The 15341-nt window shown below is 47.6% G+C and overlaps 8 protein-coding genes across 8 annotated transcripts; 2 read left to right on the top strand and 6 right to left on the bottom strand.

Moving 5' to 3' along the window:
• Positions 1 to 469: 469 nt before the first annotated feature.
• Positions 470 to 3008, bottom strand: BT62DRAFT_613002 (sugar transporter). The gene is made up of 16 exons (XM_043181606.1): positions 2877 to 3008; positions 2795 to 2810; positions 2731 to 2739; positions 2587 to 2681; positions 2457 to 2527; positions 2288 to 2388; positions 2211 to 2241; positions 2011 to 2160; positions 1905 to 1958; positions 1595 to 1841; positions 1423 to 1531; positions 1206 to 1370; positions 1072 to 1153; positions 942 to 1022; positions 786 to 894; positions 470 to 735 (listed from the first exon to the last, which is right to left on the bottom strand). The coding sequence occupies exons 1-16, from the start codon at positions 2920 to 2922 to the stop codon at positions 578 to 580; spliced, it is 1524 nt and encodes a 507-aa protein (XP_043043388.1). The 5' UTR covers positions 2923 to 3008; the 3' UTR covers positions 470 to 577.
• Positions 3009 to 3833: 825 nt separating this feature from the next.
• On the bottom strand, positions 3834 to 6240 carry BT62DRAFT_1073295 (heterokaryon incompatibility Het-C). Its single transcript, XM_043178927.1, has 6 exons — positions 6100 to 6240; positions 5804 to 6039; positions 5650 to 5751; positions 4735 to 5599; positions 4402 to 4685; positions 3834 to 4350 (listed from the first exon to the last, which is right to left on the bottom strand). Exons 1-6 carry the CDS (start codon positions 6146 to 6148, stop codon positions 3895 to 3897), a joined length of 1992 nt encoding a protein of 663 aa, XP_043043387.1. The 5' UTR covers positions 6149 to 6240; the 3' UTR covers positions 3834 to 3894.
• A 95-nt stretch (positions 6241 to 6335) lies between these two features.
• On the bottom strand, positions 6336 to 7459 carry BT62DRAFT_917462 (uncharacterized protein; the record flags this gene model as incomplete). Its single annotated transcript, XM_043184042.1, has 5 exons — positions 6336 to 6872; positions 6921 to 6985; positions 7148 to 7189; positions 7242 to 7283; positions 7333 to 7459. The coding sequence occupies 5 exons, from the start codon at positions 7457 to 7459 to the stop codon at positions 6336 to 6338; spliced, it is 813 nt and encodes a 270-aa protein (XP_043043386.1).
• A 1437-nt stretch (positions 7460 to 8896) lies between these two features.
• On the bottom strand, positions 8897 to 10063 carry BT62DRAFT_612664 (uncharacterized protein). Its single transcript, XM_043181605.1, has 4 exons — positions 9857 to 10063; positions 9736 to 9813; positions 9526 to 9681; positions 8897 to 9467 (listed from the first exon to the last, which is right to left on the bottom strand). The coding sequence occupies exons 1-4, from the start codon at positions 9911 to 9913 to the stop codon at positions 8982 to 8984; spliced, it is 777 nt and encodes a 258-aa protein (XP_043043385.1). The 5' UTR covers positions 9914 to 10063; the 3' UTR covers positions 8897 to 8981.
• A 1432-nt stretch (positions 10064 to 11495) lies between these two features.
• BT62DRAFT_612556 (uncharacterized protein) lies at positions 11496 to 12312 on the top strand. Its single transcript, XM_043181604.1, has one exon. It carries the CDS (start codon positions 11695 to 11697, stop codon positions 12199 to 12201), a length of 507 nt encoding a protein of 168 aa, XP_043043384.1. The 5' UTR covers positions 11496 to 11694; the 3' UTR covers positions 12202 to 12312.
• A 14-nt stretch (positions 12313 to 12326) lies between these two features.
• Positions 12327 to 13655, top strand: BT62DRAFT_928640 (uncharacterized protein). Its single transcript, XM_043185555.1, has 3 exons — positions 12327 to 12473; positions 12522 to 13136; positions 13194 to 13655. Exons 1-3 carry the CDS (start codon positions 12342 to 12344, stop codon positions 13341 to 13343), a joined length of 897 nt encoding a protein of 298 aa, XP_043043383.1. The 5' UTR covers positions 12327 to 12341; the 3' UTR covers positions 13344 to 13655.
• Positions 13656 to 13973: 318 nt separating this feature from the next.
• BT62DRAFT_612549 (uncharacterized protein) lies at positions 13974 to 14311 on the bottom strand. Its single transcript, XM_043181603.1, has one exon. It carries the CDS (start codon positions 14265 to 14267, stop codon positions 14088 to 14090), a length of 180 nt encoding a protein of 59 aa, XP_043043382.1. The 5' UTR covers positions 14268 to 14311; the 3' UTR covers positions 13974 to 14087.
• Positions 14312 to 14404: 93 nt separating this feature from the next.
• On the bottom strand, positions 14405 to 15253 carry BT62DRAFT_1002193 (uncharacterized protein; the record flags this gene model as incomplete). Its single annotated transcript, XM_043176825.1, has 4 exons — positions 14405 to 14719; positions 14766 to 14890; positions 14941 to 15073; positions 15125 to 15253. 4 exons carry the CDS (start codon positions 15251 to 15253, stop codon positions 14405 to 14407), a joined length of 702 nt encoding a protein of 233 aa, XP_043043381.1.
• Between the last annotated feature and the right edge of the window lie 88 nt (positions 15254 to 15341).

Raw genomic sequence — 15341 nt, 5'->3', positions numbered from 1 at the left:
CAATGACACTAATATGCTTGATTCATTATTAATGAACTGGAAGAAACTACCTATGGCAGCAGATGCTACCACCAGCTTACACATTTTCTCTTAGAATATCTGGTGTCCGAGTCCTTATTTCTCAAAATGCAGTCTGATCTGACCTCTTGAAATAAGATATCTTAAGAGCTGCTTATTGTGCTGCTCGAAAAATGCTTGCTCGATGCACCCGCTCTCATTTTCTCTCACCAGACTTGGTAGCCTGGGAGGAAAGAGTCAGTAGCAGCGATACCGGATTTCTGACTTTCAAGGGAATTTATCTCTGGGCAGCCGCAATAAATTTCTCGGTTCAGTAATTCCCGTGACTTCCGGCACGGTCTCCAGTTAAAGTTTCAGAAACCATGACCTACTACTAACGTAGCAGGAATTACCTACTGTCGAAAGATTCCCGCAAGGGTAATGAAGCTCAATGTAAAGGAAGAGACTGATGGATTTATTATGTTCGCCTTTCATGGGAAACCAGAATAAATTTCTCCCTCGTCCAGAATCGATATCCAACAGAATAGGTCATTTTCAGGACGAAATATTTATGCGTACATTAAGACGTTAGTGCAGAACAATGAGCTGTTGTTAGTTTCTCGTCTAAATGGGCGTGATGATCTTTATCGTCATTAGACGGTAGACGATGGTCGTCGAGGACTTTGCGTGAATCTATTTGGTCACCAAACACCATGTTCATGTCTTCTAATGTTTTACCTGGACCGAGGGATCAAAATTTGACCCTGAAGAAATAAAAAAGAACATACCTTTAGTTTCTGGAAACAAGAATAGGATGACGAAGAAGTCGAAAAGATTGAGGCAGACAAAAACCATATAGTATTTCCAGCCGATATCTTCCAAAGCTAGTGTGGATACCTAGCCGACCCTGTTAGCCGAAGCCAATCACTGAACTACAGGCATACTTGACTGATTAAGACGTTAAAAGCCCAGTTGCAGCATGTCGCAACGCTTGTTCCAATTGACCTGACACGAGTAGGGAACACCTAAAATACCGCGTCAGCACGATGTGCTGACTGGGAATAGGCATTTTACTTCTGAAGCCAACACCCAGCTGACAGGGCCGAAGCTCAGTGAGAAGACGATACTGGTGAGAAAAATCATGGAAATTCCGGCCCTGATGACACCATTAGCGAGAAAACCTCGAGGAACGCTGATTCGTTTGATACCTCTGTGCGATATGGTTGACTGGCCATGCATTCCGGTCGTCCTCTGGAGTAGGAGGATTGGTGGCCACAATTGCAGCGAGGATAGAGAACGTGCAGACGAAACTTCCGGCTCCAAAGAGAAGAGGCTTTTTTCGCCCAACCAGATCCAGAATAAACACGATGAAGCTACGGCAAGATGACTGAATATACGGCGAAAACGGAGGAAGAATGTGCTTACAAGAGGTTGGCAATGGGTCCAACGGCTCCGTAGATACCTTGTATAAGAAGTTTGTTGTTTCCGGTAATACCCAGACTTTCGTACATTCGTGGGCCAAAGTAATTAATGACTGTCCGACAGGAAAGGAGTCAGTTCAAGGCACTGAACATGCTTTACATATTCATAAACGCACCATTAATACCCGTGAACTGCCCGAATATTTGTACGCCACAAGCAACCAAAGTTCGTCGAGTCATAGCAGATGTGACAAACAGATCCTTGATATGCTTGCTCCGTACAAGTATTTCGGCTTTGATGGTGTCATACATCACTGAGTATTCCTTGTCTGCCTTCTCTTTCAGTTCTGGAGTTTCGGTACCATAGAGCTTGTACACTACTTCGCGTGCCTCGTCATCTCGACCAACTTCCAAAAGCCATCTCTACAAAGGTACGAGTTGTTAGCATTATGTGAACCTGAGACCAAAAAAGAGGATGAATCGTACAGGACTGAACGGCAGGAACTGTATTCCGATGAAGAGCAAGGCCGCCGGTACAAGCTATGACAGCATGAGCGATTCAGAGAGAGGGATCGAGTAAATTAATTCTTACTTGAAGTCCCAAAGGCAGGCGCCAGCTAACATCTGAATCGATGAATTGGCAGCCGTAACCTACCCAGTTGGCAACAATGATGCCAATCCCGAGCAGTTGCTGGGTGCAGCCGACAAGCAGCCCACGAATCTTTGGGGGTGCTATTTCAGTCTATAAGATATATAAATAGCTAGTCGGGATGGGATCACGCGAGGACTAACATTGTACAAGGGTACGGTCATTGAAAGTATCCTGGATTAAGGTAAGCACATTCGACAAACGCAAGCAAAGATCTCACCCGATAGCAAATCCACCTATAATACGCCCGACGAGAAGTGTAGCGACGTTACTTGCTCCAGACTGCATCGCGCTCCCCCACATTGAAAAAACGGCTCCCATCTAAGACCATGAATTACGATGAGCGAGCCAAACACTGAGTCACTGCACTCCATATGATTGATATTCACCTGAATGGAACGTTTCCTTCCTAGCTTATCACTCGTCCATCCCGCAAGCATAGCTCCAAAAAAGCAGCCACCTGACGCGCGGGCCTGGTAAGATCACTGGCATTTTGCAATATCGCTTGACGCTGCGTACCATTGAACGTAGACACTACTGCTCCTGTGATGTCTGCGTCGTTTCCAAATCTACCCAGGTACCTGTCCATTGTTATGACGGATGCGATAATCCCACTGCAGTGAATTGGAATGATGGGTGGTACGGGCTAAGCAATGGGTTTACCTGTCATATCTTTGAGAAAGGGCAGTTCAGCGTGCACGTCCAGAAACAAGTCGGAAAAAAGTACCCGAAGAGAAATGAACCTGTGTAATGCAGAAAGAGATGGTCAGCGCCCTTCAAGCAGAAGGTGAAGGGCAAAGCCTACATACCAATAGAAGAAAATGCAGCTATGAAGACATGATAGAACAGCCCCATTACAGTAGAAACGCAGGTGGGTAAGACCCAACCTCAGGGACCACCCGGATTTTATGCTGCCTATTCATACAGGTACAAATGGCTCTGAGAACACAAGTACGGAGAATCTGCGGGACAACTCATCAAGATCATGAGAACAGATGTTCGGAGAATTAGGTACCCAGACTAGAGAAGACCTAAATTTCATTGCGTGACCCTCAGTGAGACGCCGACTTGGATCAAAATCCTAGGATTTGAAAAAATAATTTTTTGAAAGTCCAACTTCGATTGTGACGACAGAAACAGGGAGTCCGGGAAGTATTTTCGAAGTTCGAGTCGAAGATAAGACGAAGACCGATAGCGGAACAAGATCCCTGAAGCGAGACTCGTCAACGTTCTCCAAGCCCATTTGGAGCGAACTGAACCTGCGTTGATGAAACAGATACCGTACTAGCTTGTTGGTCCAGATTAAAGTCACTGAAGGCCCGAGCGGACCGTCGCAGCAAAAGTTCGGATCTTTCTTCGTTCCCGTGGTCTGCGGCGTCCAGTCTGGTGTCACAGTTTGTGTTTTCATCTTAAGGGCCGCAAATATGAACCAAGGGTATTAAGTAAACAAGTGCCAAGCCGCGGATCATGCCGAGCAGCTATTGGGCGGCTGATGCAGGCCGAGCCACGGCCCGAACAATTGGACCACCAACTTCACCTCTATCGATCGTTGCTACGGTTTTTATCTAGGCTGCGGTAGCCCACTACTATCCGAGGGTCTGATTATGATAGATATCACAGAAACTTGAGTTGCCAGGCGCGTCTAATAGGACGGTCTAACGCAGTGTCTTAACGACTGGCAGACGGTACCAGTGAGCGTCGTGGCTGCAGTGAATGCAAGGCATCAAGCAACCATTTACTTGAACGTATTTGCGGTTTCATTATTCCAATAGTCAACTAGAATTCATTCCTATATAGGCCTTCTGAAATACTGAGAATACTACGATGCTAATAATTTGACTCGTCTTCGCACCCTCCAGAACGACGGCCGTATTCATCATCCTCTCCGTTTTCGCTTCTGTAATCCTCTTCGTTATCGGATTCTGGGGGCTCGCTGGCCCTTTCATCTTCTCTGCTCTCTTCAGAATATTGCCAAATTTCGCCTTCCTCTCCAGGAGAGCACCCGACCTCCCGTTCTTGTAGTGGGCCTCGGTCTTCGTACCCATCTCCACCATACCCTCGACTTTCATACCCACTACTACCATTATCACCATATCTCGACTCAATACTTTCGTCCACCTCTCTCTTATTAAGCCCTTCTTGGACGCTCTCCTTCGTCAACAAATTCATCGTTGCGGCCACGTCCTCCAACCCATCTACCCACCTTCGTAGTTCGTCAAACATTTGGCTCTGAATCTGGCTTCCCTCATTTGTATAGTACGGATGGTGGAAAGCCTCAAGTATCTGCAAATACATAAATAAAACACCGGTCTAACAACCAAGTATTTTGCTCACTTTATCGATAACATCGTTTGCATCGCTCTCGTCTGACCATGCCTGGACAATGAGCTCCACGCTGCGCACAACTAAAACCTGTGCTATTTTACCAGCAGGTTCGTTGAGGATCAGCCCAAAATGATCTTTCGATAGGATGCTGTGCGAGGGGTCAGAAGCGTCTGGGTTGTTGAAGACCTCATATTGATCGTCAGAATCAATGACGGCTTTACTTCCTTCCCCTAGAACGGTTATGACTTGGGATAGGATGGGGGTAAGCCACGGAGCGATGACGGTATATACGTCTAATGTATGATCAGCTCAATCCCGACAGAACGAAGCTGAAACTCTCACAGGCACTGAGCGCGTTGCTCATCTCGTCCAATACCTCATCCAGACCCGTCGTCTCGATAACGCCACTTATCTTCTTGTAAAGGTTGTCCCTCCAGCGCAGGAGATCCAACAACTGCTTCTGCACCTCTGGGGGTGCAACATTATCCGGATCAAATTGATACGCTTGGGATTGTGCATGAAGATCTTCTCCATGGCTTAGGTCGTCATCCCCACTACCGACTACACTCATAACCTTCTTCAACCTCTCCAATTTGTCAGAGACATCACTGTCCTGTGACTCCGACATTTTATCATTCAAGGCTGTGACGCTCGCTTGGCTAAGATGGTCTGTCGCTTCCCCGAGCATCGAGTGCATGAAGTCCGCACTACCGAACGTCCCGGTAACGAGGGGAGGAACTCTCTCCCCTGTTTCGGGGACACAAACGGAGACATTCTCACCAACATGACAAAAAACCTCCTCGTACCCCATCTTATGGAGTGCGATTTCGCACCAATTACTATGCGCAAGAAGGTCTTCCATCGTGTGAAGGCCTGTGCCGAGGAGGCGGTACGCTTCCCACAGGTCAGGTCCGTCCTCGCCCCCTGCGCGACGGCCGTACTCGATGCATGCGGTGAATGTCCTCCGGATATGAGCAGTCGAAGAGTCCCATTCCTGATCCTCTGTGGCCATGTAGTTCTTCATCCCGGTGCGCTCATCGATCTCAAGCTCTCGGGGATCCACAGGTGATCGAAGGGCTGGATGGAATTGACGCGCATCTCCCTCTTTCTCAGCGTATCCCTTGGGATTATCGATGTGCTCGATAGGGAGGTATACACCCAGACGTTGAGGAGTCACCTCGTATTCCTCGGTGGCATATCCGAAGGTCTGGGGGATATCTATTCACCGAGATCGACGACGAAATTCTGGAAGCATACCATAAACCCAAGGACAGCAACAACAAGAACGAGCGTATCAGCGCTTAGCTTACTCAGACCGGCGATATCCATTGCTTGGGAATAGTCTCTCAACCAGTTTCCCTTTCATCCTCGTCAGTAATCGATATCGCCAACGATCGGACAGTCGACTTACAAAGTACACCTTTTGAACATCACTCTTCTTGAATTTGGGCCCTTCAGAGTTCATCACCGACTGGGCGAAACCGAGGATACCACCTCCTGTTCCCACAGATTTAAGCAGGGTTTCCAGGATGCCCTCAATGTCTCCATGGCGGAATGCCTTTTCATGGAGATACGAAAAGTCTGGAATGTCTCCAGCACCAAAGGCAGCTACATTTGGCACAAAGAGGATGATGATCGCGGGTGCTGCTGGACATGACAGTTCTTAGAAGATTCGGGATCGCCAAGCCATTCTGAGTTGTATATGACGAGATAGAAGCCTTATCATATCTTCATTCGGCACGAGTGCGGTAATCATTTCGTCTAACAAGCCGAGTCACTGTGACGCTGATGAAGAGTAAAAGGCCATGCACTCTGATGCAGCTACTTATTTTCGATACTTTTTTGTGGGGGTGATCGAGTAAAATCTCGCGTGTCAAAGGAAGAATGTAAATCGGTCCGGAAGCTCCATCATCTATCGTACAGCGAGAAAATACACAATTCATTCAGATCTGCTTCAATGCTTCCACTTTCTTCTCCACGGTCTTCAAAACTTTATCTCTATCTAAATGCTCCTCCAGATGTTCCAAGATATCTCGCCTGACGTCGGCAAGTGCAAGGACACCTTCTAGGCCTATCTTCTTCCCTTCCTCCGCTGACCATCCGTTACGATCTCCCAAATCCTTCATGCACAGGTCGACATATGCCGACACGAGCCAGTCCTTCAGTCCATACTTCGTCGCCAACTCGACCTTCTCGACAGGGTCAAGCGTTGGAACTTTCGTGAGAGCCATATCTCGAATGACAGTCATCTTGTATTGGCAAGCAAACACCAGGACTTTGCGCCAATCCGGCTCCGACTTGATGTCATGGCCACTGAAGCAGTCCTTTGGGTAGAAAAGCGACAGTACGAGCTCGAAAGCTTGTTTGTCAACGTTACCGGTCAATGTCGTGTATATAATGTAAGGCGGTAACTCCTTTGCAAATACAGGAGAATTCGTGACCAAGAAGTGACGATGGATTTTATACCGGGTCCGGTCAATCTATTTACCTTTGATGAGCAATTTGTTTCCTAAGCCATGGAGCCAAACCTCAAGTGTCACATTTCCATCTTGGAAGTAATATCGAGGATGGGAAACAGCAGCATGAGGCCAACCTGTCAATATCAGTCGGACGTCAGATCAGGGCATCAGACGCTGTAAGCTATCCTGCACACCGGGATGGATAACTTGAGGGTATCCTCGCGGGGAAACACTCCTGAATCGCAGACCGCCATGAGTATATCGTCGCATTATGATGCAACCATTGTTCCACGAACCGTGAGCTGCTTCTAGTTCTGGGTCTAGTTCTAGATCGAGATCTAAGTATAACAGTTGAGAAAAGATCAAACCAACAGCAAGATGGCAACAAACCGGCTTCTGTCACTCCATGTAGGCTGGATAATGATGTGGGAACTGTGTATCGATTAAACACCAATTCAAACAAAGGAAAGCATCACTTCACCGAGCTGGTAAAATCTCAGGCGGTACAGCAAGAGGTGACGCCGAGCAGGCAGGAGGGGTGATGGAGCGAGTAGAGGGACTGATGGAGCGGGTGCGAGAACGGCGGCCACCACCACCACCACTACCATGTCAGATGAGGCAACGAAAAATGAGAGGAGGGAAGATGCCCACGATTCAGAATATGTCTGTGGGGGCCTTGGAGCAGGTGAGTGATTGGTGAGGGTCAGAAAGACGGTGACAGCGAGTACTTTGGTAACACTGGTATTGTGCTAAGGTGCGACAATCAGAACAAATAACCAACTGTCAAAGGCTATGAGAGTAGCATACCACGTCGGCCTGCGAATATCTTTTTCACTTGGCTCCCCAATTGGAACCAACACCATGTTCAAGTAGGAACTCCCATATATAATTGTCAAAGAACTCGTAGAATACAAAGTGAACATACTCATATGTTGGCGAACCCTGATGCGATCGGCGACCACTTGAACTCGATGAACTTGAGAACCGAGATTCGGGCGAACTTCAGTGGGGAATCAGGACATCACATGCTTACTGCAAATGATACAGACGACAGTACCTGGAATATATCTCGCTGCACCACTCGGTTAGTATGAAAATATGGAATTATATTCTTCCTACCGCGGCGGTCCCACAACGGGCGAAGGAATAGCGTAGTAGAAAGATTCCGAAGTTCTTGGGTTTCTGTAGCAGAAGGTCAATAAAAAGTGGGCAGCAAATGCAGGATCACCATACCCAGGAGCTTCGACAGCGCAGGGCGAACAGCGGCGGGAGCTGGGTATAGCAGTGAGTGATATGGAATAGATGTGCTTCAGCAGAAAACGGCACCGGGATCTGCCTCGTGAACTTTCTCTCGATGATCGAGATGACCCTCGCGACATGACCATTGACACTGGCGGAATACAATTAGGCTGCAGGACCGACATCAGTGGGAGACTTGAAGCTGTAGAGTGAACAAGCGCCCGCTGTTCTTAAAGAGTCACTGAAGTCACATGTTCCGGAGTAGGGTCGGCACTTTGTGCGATGCGCACGGGACGGAATCTACATAAACGATACCCTCGACGACTGTAGTGATGAGACGAATGGTAGGGATGGCCGCGCTAACACGAACTTTCAAGCCGAGCAACGAACTAGACCTTGGATCCAAAGAAGAGACCACGATCCGTTCTTGTTAATTATGAGCCAGCTTATACCAAGGCTGTTATGCGTGCACATTTATTGCATCAAGACGGCCTGAGTCCCAGTGCTAATTAATCATCTTGAATATAGAGTATACTCTGTCGACGAGGTGGAAGAAAGGAAAAAACCGGCATAAACCGGGCCGACCCGTCAGTGGGGCAGAATGTCGCTGTTAGAAACTTAAACACTGGTACTGAATGCCTCCACAATTTTAAGAGGACTCGGTCAATTGATTGGTATAATTGGGCATGCACTTGCGAGTTGTTCTGCTAAGGTATTGTAAATGAAAATATTAAAGCTTAAGATCGAATATAAGGGTAAGTCTTAGTGAAACAAGGGAGGAAATGAAAGTCTAATTTGAGAGATGAGAGAAGGGAAGACTAGTGAATGATAGAATATGAGAGAACAGGGAAAAGAGTCGTCCAAAAACAGACCGGGTGTTGGGGCTCCGAATTAACCCCTCCCAACTCGGGACTCAACCTGGATAATGTTCCTACATTGCACGTTGTACAGGCTACAGAAGTCCTCTTGAATAGAAGAAGATTCCTGCTCGACCCAGACAGAGATGGCTTTGTCTTCTTTGCTGCGTCTCACTTCCACGTCTACCTCGTCTTCAAATGCGCTCCCAGAGCAACAGCTCAATGCGTCGAAAGAGAGTTTTGACGGCGTCCGTTGGATGATCATTCTCGTGGAAATGTAGCTATCGGGATGAATATCGTCGGATTCCGATTCGGTAGGATTTTCAGTGATCTGGAGAGAAGACGAGGGCGTAGACTCAGGAGTAGACGCTAAGGAAGAAGGCCTTGAGGAGGACTCAGAAGAGGTGCCGCCGGAGGCACTTGAACTCGTGGAAGGACGGAGTGGCAAGGCCTTGTCGAACGACAAAACACGACTTATGCATTTCCGAACGACAGTGGCATCGACTGGAGTGGCGGGTAGCTACACAGTATAATCGTCAATACAAAGTGAAAAACCGGGTAAGAGAGTTAACACACACCTGCGCTTCTAGATGGTCGATGACGATAAACTCGTCACTGAGAGAGAGGTCGTCTGAGCTGTCAGGTAGAGAGCTTCTCGAATCATCTTGCTGCTGCGACGTCTTTTTGGCGGGGTCGAATCTTTGGGAATCCAAAATGTCGGCCGTGCTTCTTGTCTAAGGACCAGATTAATCTTTCGCGGCAACGCGAAAAACCATCGCAGCACAAACCTTTCGTAGAGAGAGGTCCACTTCCTCATCGAGAACATTTTCGGCTTTCGGTTTCGCTGTAGCGGAGGCCACCTGCAGCTAGAAAATTTAGTAGTGTGGCGTAAACGTGGACCCGCCATACCTTTTTTGTGGGATCAAACCTCTGCTCGTCCATGATGTCCATGCGAGAGAATTGCATTCTGGGTGGGTAAATTGAGTGGAGGAAGACAGGACGGTAACTCGATGAAGTCGAAGCAGAGAACCTGAACAGGTCTTATAGGCCGTTTTGAAACTGGTGGCATCTCCACTCTGCTTGAACAATGTCCGCGTACAATGAATCCGCATGTCTAGTGATCAAAGGTCAAAGCCGCGCTAAAACAGGCAGTGATCGATGACGGAGATACATTCATCCAATGACTTTGTTCAGGTGTCCCGGCAGCGGCTTTGCTTCTATGACTTTATCAGTGGCTTCCGCCATTAAATGCTTCGTTGACCCTGTGCTAGAATGAATAATGACAAACAGGCCCCGGCATACTTTGCGGTGTCTTTACCTTGGTCTCGGTATCCAAGTGATCTTGAGTAGGTGCCACCCAGCCGTGCAAAGGCAAGCTGAGACCCCTGGAAAAGAACAATATGAGGCGAACAATCAACAAGAATTCAAGACGTTGTGCCAACGTATAAAGGGGACCTTTTATGGGTCGACTTCTCTGTCGAATCGATATCGCACACCGCAGCCTACACACGCTGTCATAAGCATGGAATCCAGCAACCACGTCCAGACGAGAAAGGTACCTATCTCACTGATTCACCTAGAACGCTGAATCTTATCGTATTGTATCCTAGGCCTCAATAACTTCCACTTGCTCGATCTCTTCATTAGAAGAGTCTGTACCAACGCGGGCCTACACGTTGACCATAAGAAGAGCTCCTGCAAAGATCGTGAGGCTTGTCGGGGGAAAGTCGGGCAGTAATCAACCGAAGGTGAGGATTGTGACATAGACTCTAGCACTCGATTAACACACGGGCCTCCAGTCAACAAACACTCCTGCAAAAGCCGTCAAACAATTCAAGGGATAGAAAACAGTGCTGAAGGATTCTTATTTATTGACTGTGTTTCAGCAGTTCCCCTTAATACGTTGTTATACTGAAACACAGAACGGCCTTGAGAGTAAAAAGGAAAGATGGGACGTGCTCAGTGGCGCTCAACATTGTGTCGCCACGAGCACTGCCGCTCACATCATCGGGTCAGACGGGCCGACTTGACCGGAGTGTTTTTGATCTTTCACTTCCATGTCCTCTGGATTATTTCTACCTCTACCGTGCCTGAAAACAAGCCCTGCTTGTTGATATGTACCACTTCCTTATCATTCCCATCCTTAAAAACCGCACATTAGCCATTTATCCTATCATGTGAAACTCATCATCGCAGGTCCCAACTGGCGCGCTGAATCATGATGCATTGTCTTCGAATCCATATGATTGGAGGAAAACTCCGTGCCCAAGGAAAAAAACATTGCTGCCCAAGTTGTTATTCCTATTTACCTAGCGTGTATCAAGGTATGTATGCACAACTTTTTAGAAGTCCACCCAATCGCAGTGGGGTCCTGAATGTTTAGACACGTACATGGTTCAAGACCGGTCAGCGTGGCTCATGAACTACGAGTTTCGATAGCCGGGTGCAGACGGATTCTCTGTCGGGAGTCGTTGGGTATGCAACCCTACTTCACGCAATTTTGAACGGCAACGCGAGATGTAATACATACAATATGCATTTGATTGATCATAATTGAATCTCAGGGGATTTTTCCATCCCCACCACTCCGGAATCATGACGAGGCCCCCACCTCCCTGTCTCTAGGCCTGATATCGACTGTCTTTTCAAACTCACAGCCATTCTCTGATGAGATAAATGCCGCCATGACGGTTGCTTCCTGCGGCACCGCGCGAGTTCCAGGTCATCCGGCGATGCGCATCTGAACGATGAAAAATGGCTACGCTGCTGTGTCAATTTATTTGTTGGATTGTCTTCTTTGGTCATTCTGCGACTACATGCACTTATTCACAATTCAGTGCAAAAGTCTTGGTGCAAACGCCGCAGTCCGCTCGCAGTCCTACGTTGCCATGAGAGGGCGGCTTCCGGTGAGAATAATGTTTCTCACGCTGCGGCCAAGCCTTAGTACCATGGTCAGGTTGCATCAAGGACAAGGCCAAAACAACCGTCGGAAGCCGTCCCAACGGGCGAGCGAAACCGGTGTCCTCCCCATTAGTTCTGTATCTCGACCTCTCAAAGTCGGAAATAACTGGAAAGGATTGAAACACGTATTAGTCTGTGTTCGAACCATCCGTTACCTAGGTGCCGAAGGGAGCAATCTTACAGATCGACATCATTTACGACACGTGAGGCTACTATCTAGATCAACATTCCAGAATTTGCAAAACGGTCTACGCAGCACCGAGATCGTTCCAATTTGCCGACGTTTGGCCTAGGTATAAAAAGGCGGGTCTCGTCATAATTTGTCTTTCCCCACTGTCCGTTTCCTCTGAACTTCACCTTTGCCTCTTCCTAGCTGTGCTGGCCCTTCGTTCTTCGTTCAATTTTGTTTTACCCCTGCTTTTTTAACATCAACATGGTCGACCCGGCATCTTTCAACTCTATCTTCGTTGCAGGCCAACAGGTGACCCAACAGATCGGTAATGGCAATAAAAGTTCCAAGCGCGCGAGTACATACCTCAGTTTGCCAAGATGCGAGGACAGCCAGGTTTGTTTCCCACATATCTTCCTCTTCATGCTAATTTTTGTCGTACAGAACGTTCTTAACTTTAGTCTCGGGTCTCCCTTCCTTTTCGAAGACGTTATTTCAGGCTTGACACCTTCGCCACGCTCTCTTGAGTTTAACATTCATCTTCCAAGTGCTATTACTCCCTCTTCGCCACTACCGCTCTTCTCTTCTTCCTTTATCGAGCCCTTCGATGCCTTCGTCGACTCAGACGCCTCTGACTCCGAGGATGAGGATGAGGATACACAATATATCAGCATCCCTTCCAGCAGTCCTTTCTACCATCCTCCCCCCAAGCCGCACTCCTTTGGCTTCGCACCCTGGTCGGAAGCCTGCTCGGCATCTCGCATGTCGCTTGCCTGCGATGCACTGTCCGATGATGTCGGAGAATCGGCTGCTATGCTTTTCCATGAAAAGCTGGACGTGATCTCCCATGTCCGCGATGATGTATTCATCGTGGACGAAGAGTTTCTCCATGAGGCTGGCATGGAATTATACGTGTCCCCTTCTGAGGTTTTCCAAGATGTTTATTTGGATGCGCTGAAGAATTCTGTGGGGCTTAGGTCACTTCACTACGAGGACCCTCAACCAGATGTCCCTGTTGATTCCGAAGACACGCGTGCAGAAGTATATCCCGGTATCCTTGTCAGTTTATCCGTCATACAGCCGTCTTCTATTCGCTTTACTCACACCCTTTTGTAGCCGGTGACTGTCGAGATTGTAGAACCTGTCATCATAACCCCATCTGTGGGTCGCCGGTCACCAATGTTGGACAGGCGCCTGGTCGCGCCTTTTGAGGAGGCAGAGGCGCAGCTACCTAATCATGCTAGCCTCGCTTCTCGTTCTTTGTAATCTCAGACCAACGCTGCCATGTACGATTAAGCACAGCGTGTCTACCGTTTCATTTCTTCAAACTCGAAGCAGCACCCTCTTTCATTTCTTTCTCGTTCCGGCTGGCAATCGGTGTAGTTCGGCGGATATATGGATACCCTGAGTTGAAGTTTGATACCTCTGTCGAAATTATAAACCTCAGGTGCATTCCTGTATAGTATACCTACGTTCCTATCCGTAGCGCAATTATTCTTTCGCTCTTGAGTTTATTGCCCCTGTTAGATAACTTGGGTGTTTGAAGTCTTTGACCCGGACGGTGGAATGTGAAGAGCGACGCTGTCAACCAAGTTACTCCTGGAGACGTAATGTCAGAGGGATCTAGACAGGAGAATATATACGTTGACCTTGAAGTGCCCGCTCTTTGGATGACGGTGGCGTACGTACTTAACGAGACAGAACCCTTGGTTAGGGACCCCAAGGCTTACGAATTCGATATATATGCCGGAAGTAGCACCCGTATCGAGGCTATGAAGTGACAGAGTATATCAGCCACGGAAGTTATTTCTGATACTTCCCCAAGCGCAGGAGCAGGAGCTTAAACCTAACGGGTTGCCAGGTGGGAGAGGATTCATCCCTTGATTTTCATAAAGTTGGCTACTGCAGTGTTGTGGGCTGCAACAGCTTGCTCGATTGGCCGAGAAGCTGGAAACATCCACCGCTTGATCAAAGATGATTACAAAGCTGCATAGGGGCACCTTAGGGATTTCATCCGTCGCCTTGGAGAAAGTTAAAACTGCTCGTAAAGAAATAAGAGGTATACTTGGTGTCCCCTTGTTTAGAAATGAAAATTCCGTTCCACGAGGGTCGAGACAGTATTAATATTTGTTCTTGGTCTAATGATGTAAACGAAAAGCAATGGGGTATCAAATAGTGAACGATGCCCATCGGTTTATTGGAATCTGAAGGTCAAAGATGTGAGATTCTTGTGCCACTACGTTTGAGTTGAAATTCAATCACCAGCTGCGAGTGATAGGCTTTATAAGATCCCATATCTCGATATCATACGAACTTGTATCTGGATTTCATGAACCCTTATCGTCATCTTCATCATCATCACCGAAAAAGTCGTCGTCTTGTTCCGTGTTGGCCACAGGAGCAGAGGAGGTGATTTCGCCGCGCTTTGCGATTCGCTTTTTCGTAGGTAGATTGGTGTCTGTAGACAAATGTAGCTCTGGTTCGAGTGGAAGCTCCGCATCGAGCATCTGCTGCCGTATTTGATCTTTGATTTGTTGTCTCTGTGTATTGGTTTCCGATGAGTTGGTGGAATTTCGCTGCGTTTCGGGGTGCCGTATTTCTGGGGGGAAGAGTGAGATGTATTTCTTCAATTTGGGGTAATGCTAGATAGATTAGGACAACATTTGTCATACGACAAACCTGGCGTACCAAGATATAATTCAGATCAACGCGCGCATCGAAAAGTGACGACTCTAGAGTTTTCTTTTCGGATTCGGGAGTGCTGGAAAGTTTCTTCTTGACCTGTTTCACTTTCCGCAGGACCTTTTGCCTCTCTGGCGCTAATTTTAAGATATCCAGATAGCTTGATGAATTGTAGACTCACCGAAAAACTTTACTCCGTGGTAGCGCATTCCCAGTGCTCGTTCTTTCCTACTTTGCTCTGCCTCAGCAAGTTCGGCCTCCAGAGCTTTTAGCCGTCGTTCTGTTGTGACGCGTACATCTGCTGCTAGGTTTTCCTAAGGGGTCTGAATGCAAAGAATGCTGGGCGATATGCAATGAAAATATACCTTTGTGAGCAGTCTTTGTGTCTGTCTTAGCGATGATTTGAGTTTTTGGACTCCAGGCATTCCAGGTTTATTGTCGCCATTAGTCAGGTGAGAATTTCTTGTCGCCTTTGATGTTCGCGAGGGTGCCATTGTTGAGTCGATAAGAAGTAACATACACGAGAGATAGAAAGCGTCAAAGTAAACGGTCCGAGGCTATTTGTCCTGATGGATGTTGCCA

Source organism: Guyanagaster necrorhizus (assembly GCF_019112545.1).
Source record: "Guyanagaster necrorhizus MCA 3950 unplaced genomic scaffold BT62scaffold_5, whole genome shotgun sequence".
Taxonomy (NCBI): domain Eukaryota; kingdom Fungi; phylum Basidiomycota; class Agaricomycetes; order Agaricales; family Physalacriaceae; genus Guyanagaster; species Guyanagaster necrorhizus.
Note: the sequence above shows the minus strand (reverse complement) of the source record. Positions and strands in the feature narration are given on the sequence as shown.

Excerpts from the sequence above, each read along its gene's own strand:
- BT62DRAFT_613002 (XM_043181606.1), bottom strand. The coding sequence starts at position 2,922 with ATGGGGCTGTTCTATCATGTCTTCATAGCTGCATTTTCTTCTATTG. Across the intron at positions 1,154-1,205 it reads GTCAACCATATCGCACAGAG|GGCCGGAATTTCCATGATTT; the intron begins GTATCAAACGAA and ends TGGTGTCATCAG. Across the intron at positions 736-785 it reads CTTGTTTCCAGAAACTAAAG|GTAAAACATTAGAAGACATG; the intron begins GTATGTTCTTTT and ends CCCTCGGTCCAG.
- BT62DRAFT_1073295 (XM_043178927.1), bottom strand. The coding sequence starts at position 6,148 with ATGATTACCGCACTCGTGCCGAATGAAGATATGATAAGGCTTCTATCT. Across the intron at positions 6,040-6,099 it reads TATGATAAGGCTTCTATCTC|CAGCACCCGCGATCATCATC; the intron begins GTCATATACAAC and ends TGTCATGTCCAG. Across the intron at positions 5,600-5,649 it reads TTGCTGTCCTTGGGTTTATG|ACCTTCGGATATGCCACCGA; the intron begins GTATGCTTCCAG and ends GATATCCCCCAG.
- BT62DRAFT_612664 (XM_043181605.1), bottom strand. The coding sequence starts at position 9,913 with ATGCAATTCTCTCGCATGGACATCATGGACGAGCAGAGGTTTGATCCC. Across the intron at positions 9,682-9,735 it reads TGGACCTCTCTCTACGAAAG|ACAAGAAGCACGGCCGACAT; the intron begins GTTTGTGCTGCG and ends TCTGGTCCTTAG. Across the intron at positions 9,468-9,525 it reads TCGACCATCTAGAAGCGCAG|CTACCCGCCACTCCAGTCGA; the intron begins GTGTGTGTTAAC and ends TATACTGTGTAG.
- BT62DRAFT_612556 (XM_043181604.1), top strand. The coding sequence starts at position 11,695 with ATGAAAAATGGCTACGCTGCTGTGTCAATTTATTTGTTGGATTGTCTT.
- BT62DRAFT_928640 (XM_043185555.1), top strand. The coding sequence starts at position 12,342 with ATGGTCGACCCGGCATCTTTCAACTCTATCTTCGTTGCAGGCCAACAG. Across the intron at positions 12,474-12,521 it reads CAAGATGCGAGGACAGCCAG|AACGTTCTTAACTTTAGTCT; the intron begins GTTTGTTTCCCA and ends TTTGTCGTACAG. Across the intron at positions 13,137-13,193 it reads AAGTATATCCCGGTATCCTT|CCGGTGACTGTCGAGATTGT; the intron begins GTCAGTTTATCC and ends ACCCTTTTGTAG.
- BT62DRAFT_612549 (XM_043181603.1), bottom strand. The coding sequence starts at position 14,267 with ATGGGCATCGTTCACTATTTGATACCCCATTGCTTTTCGTTTACATCA.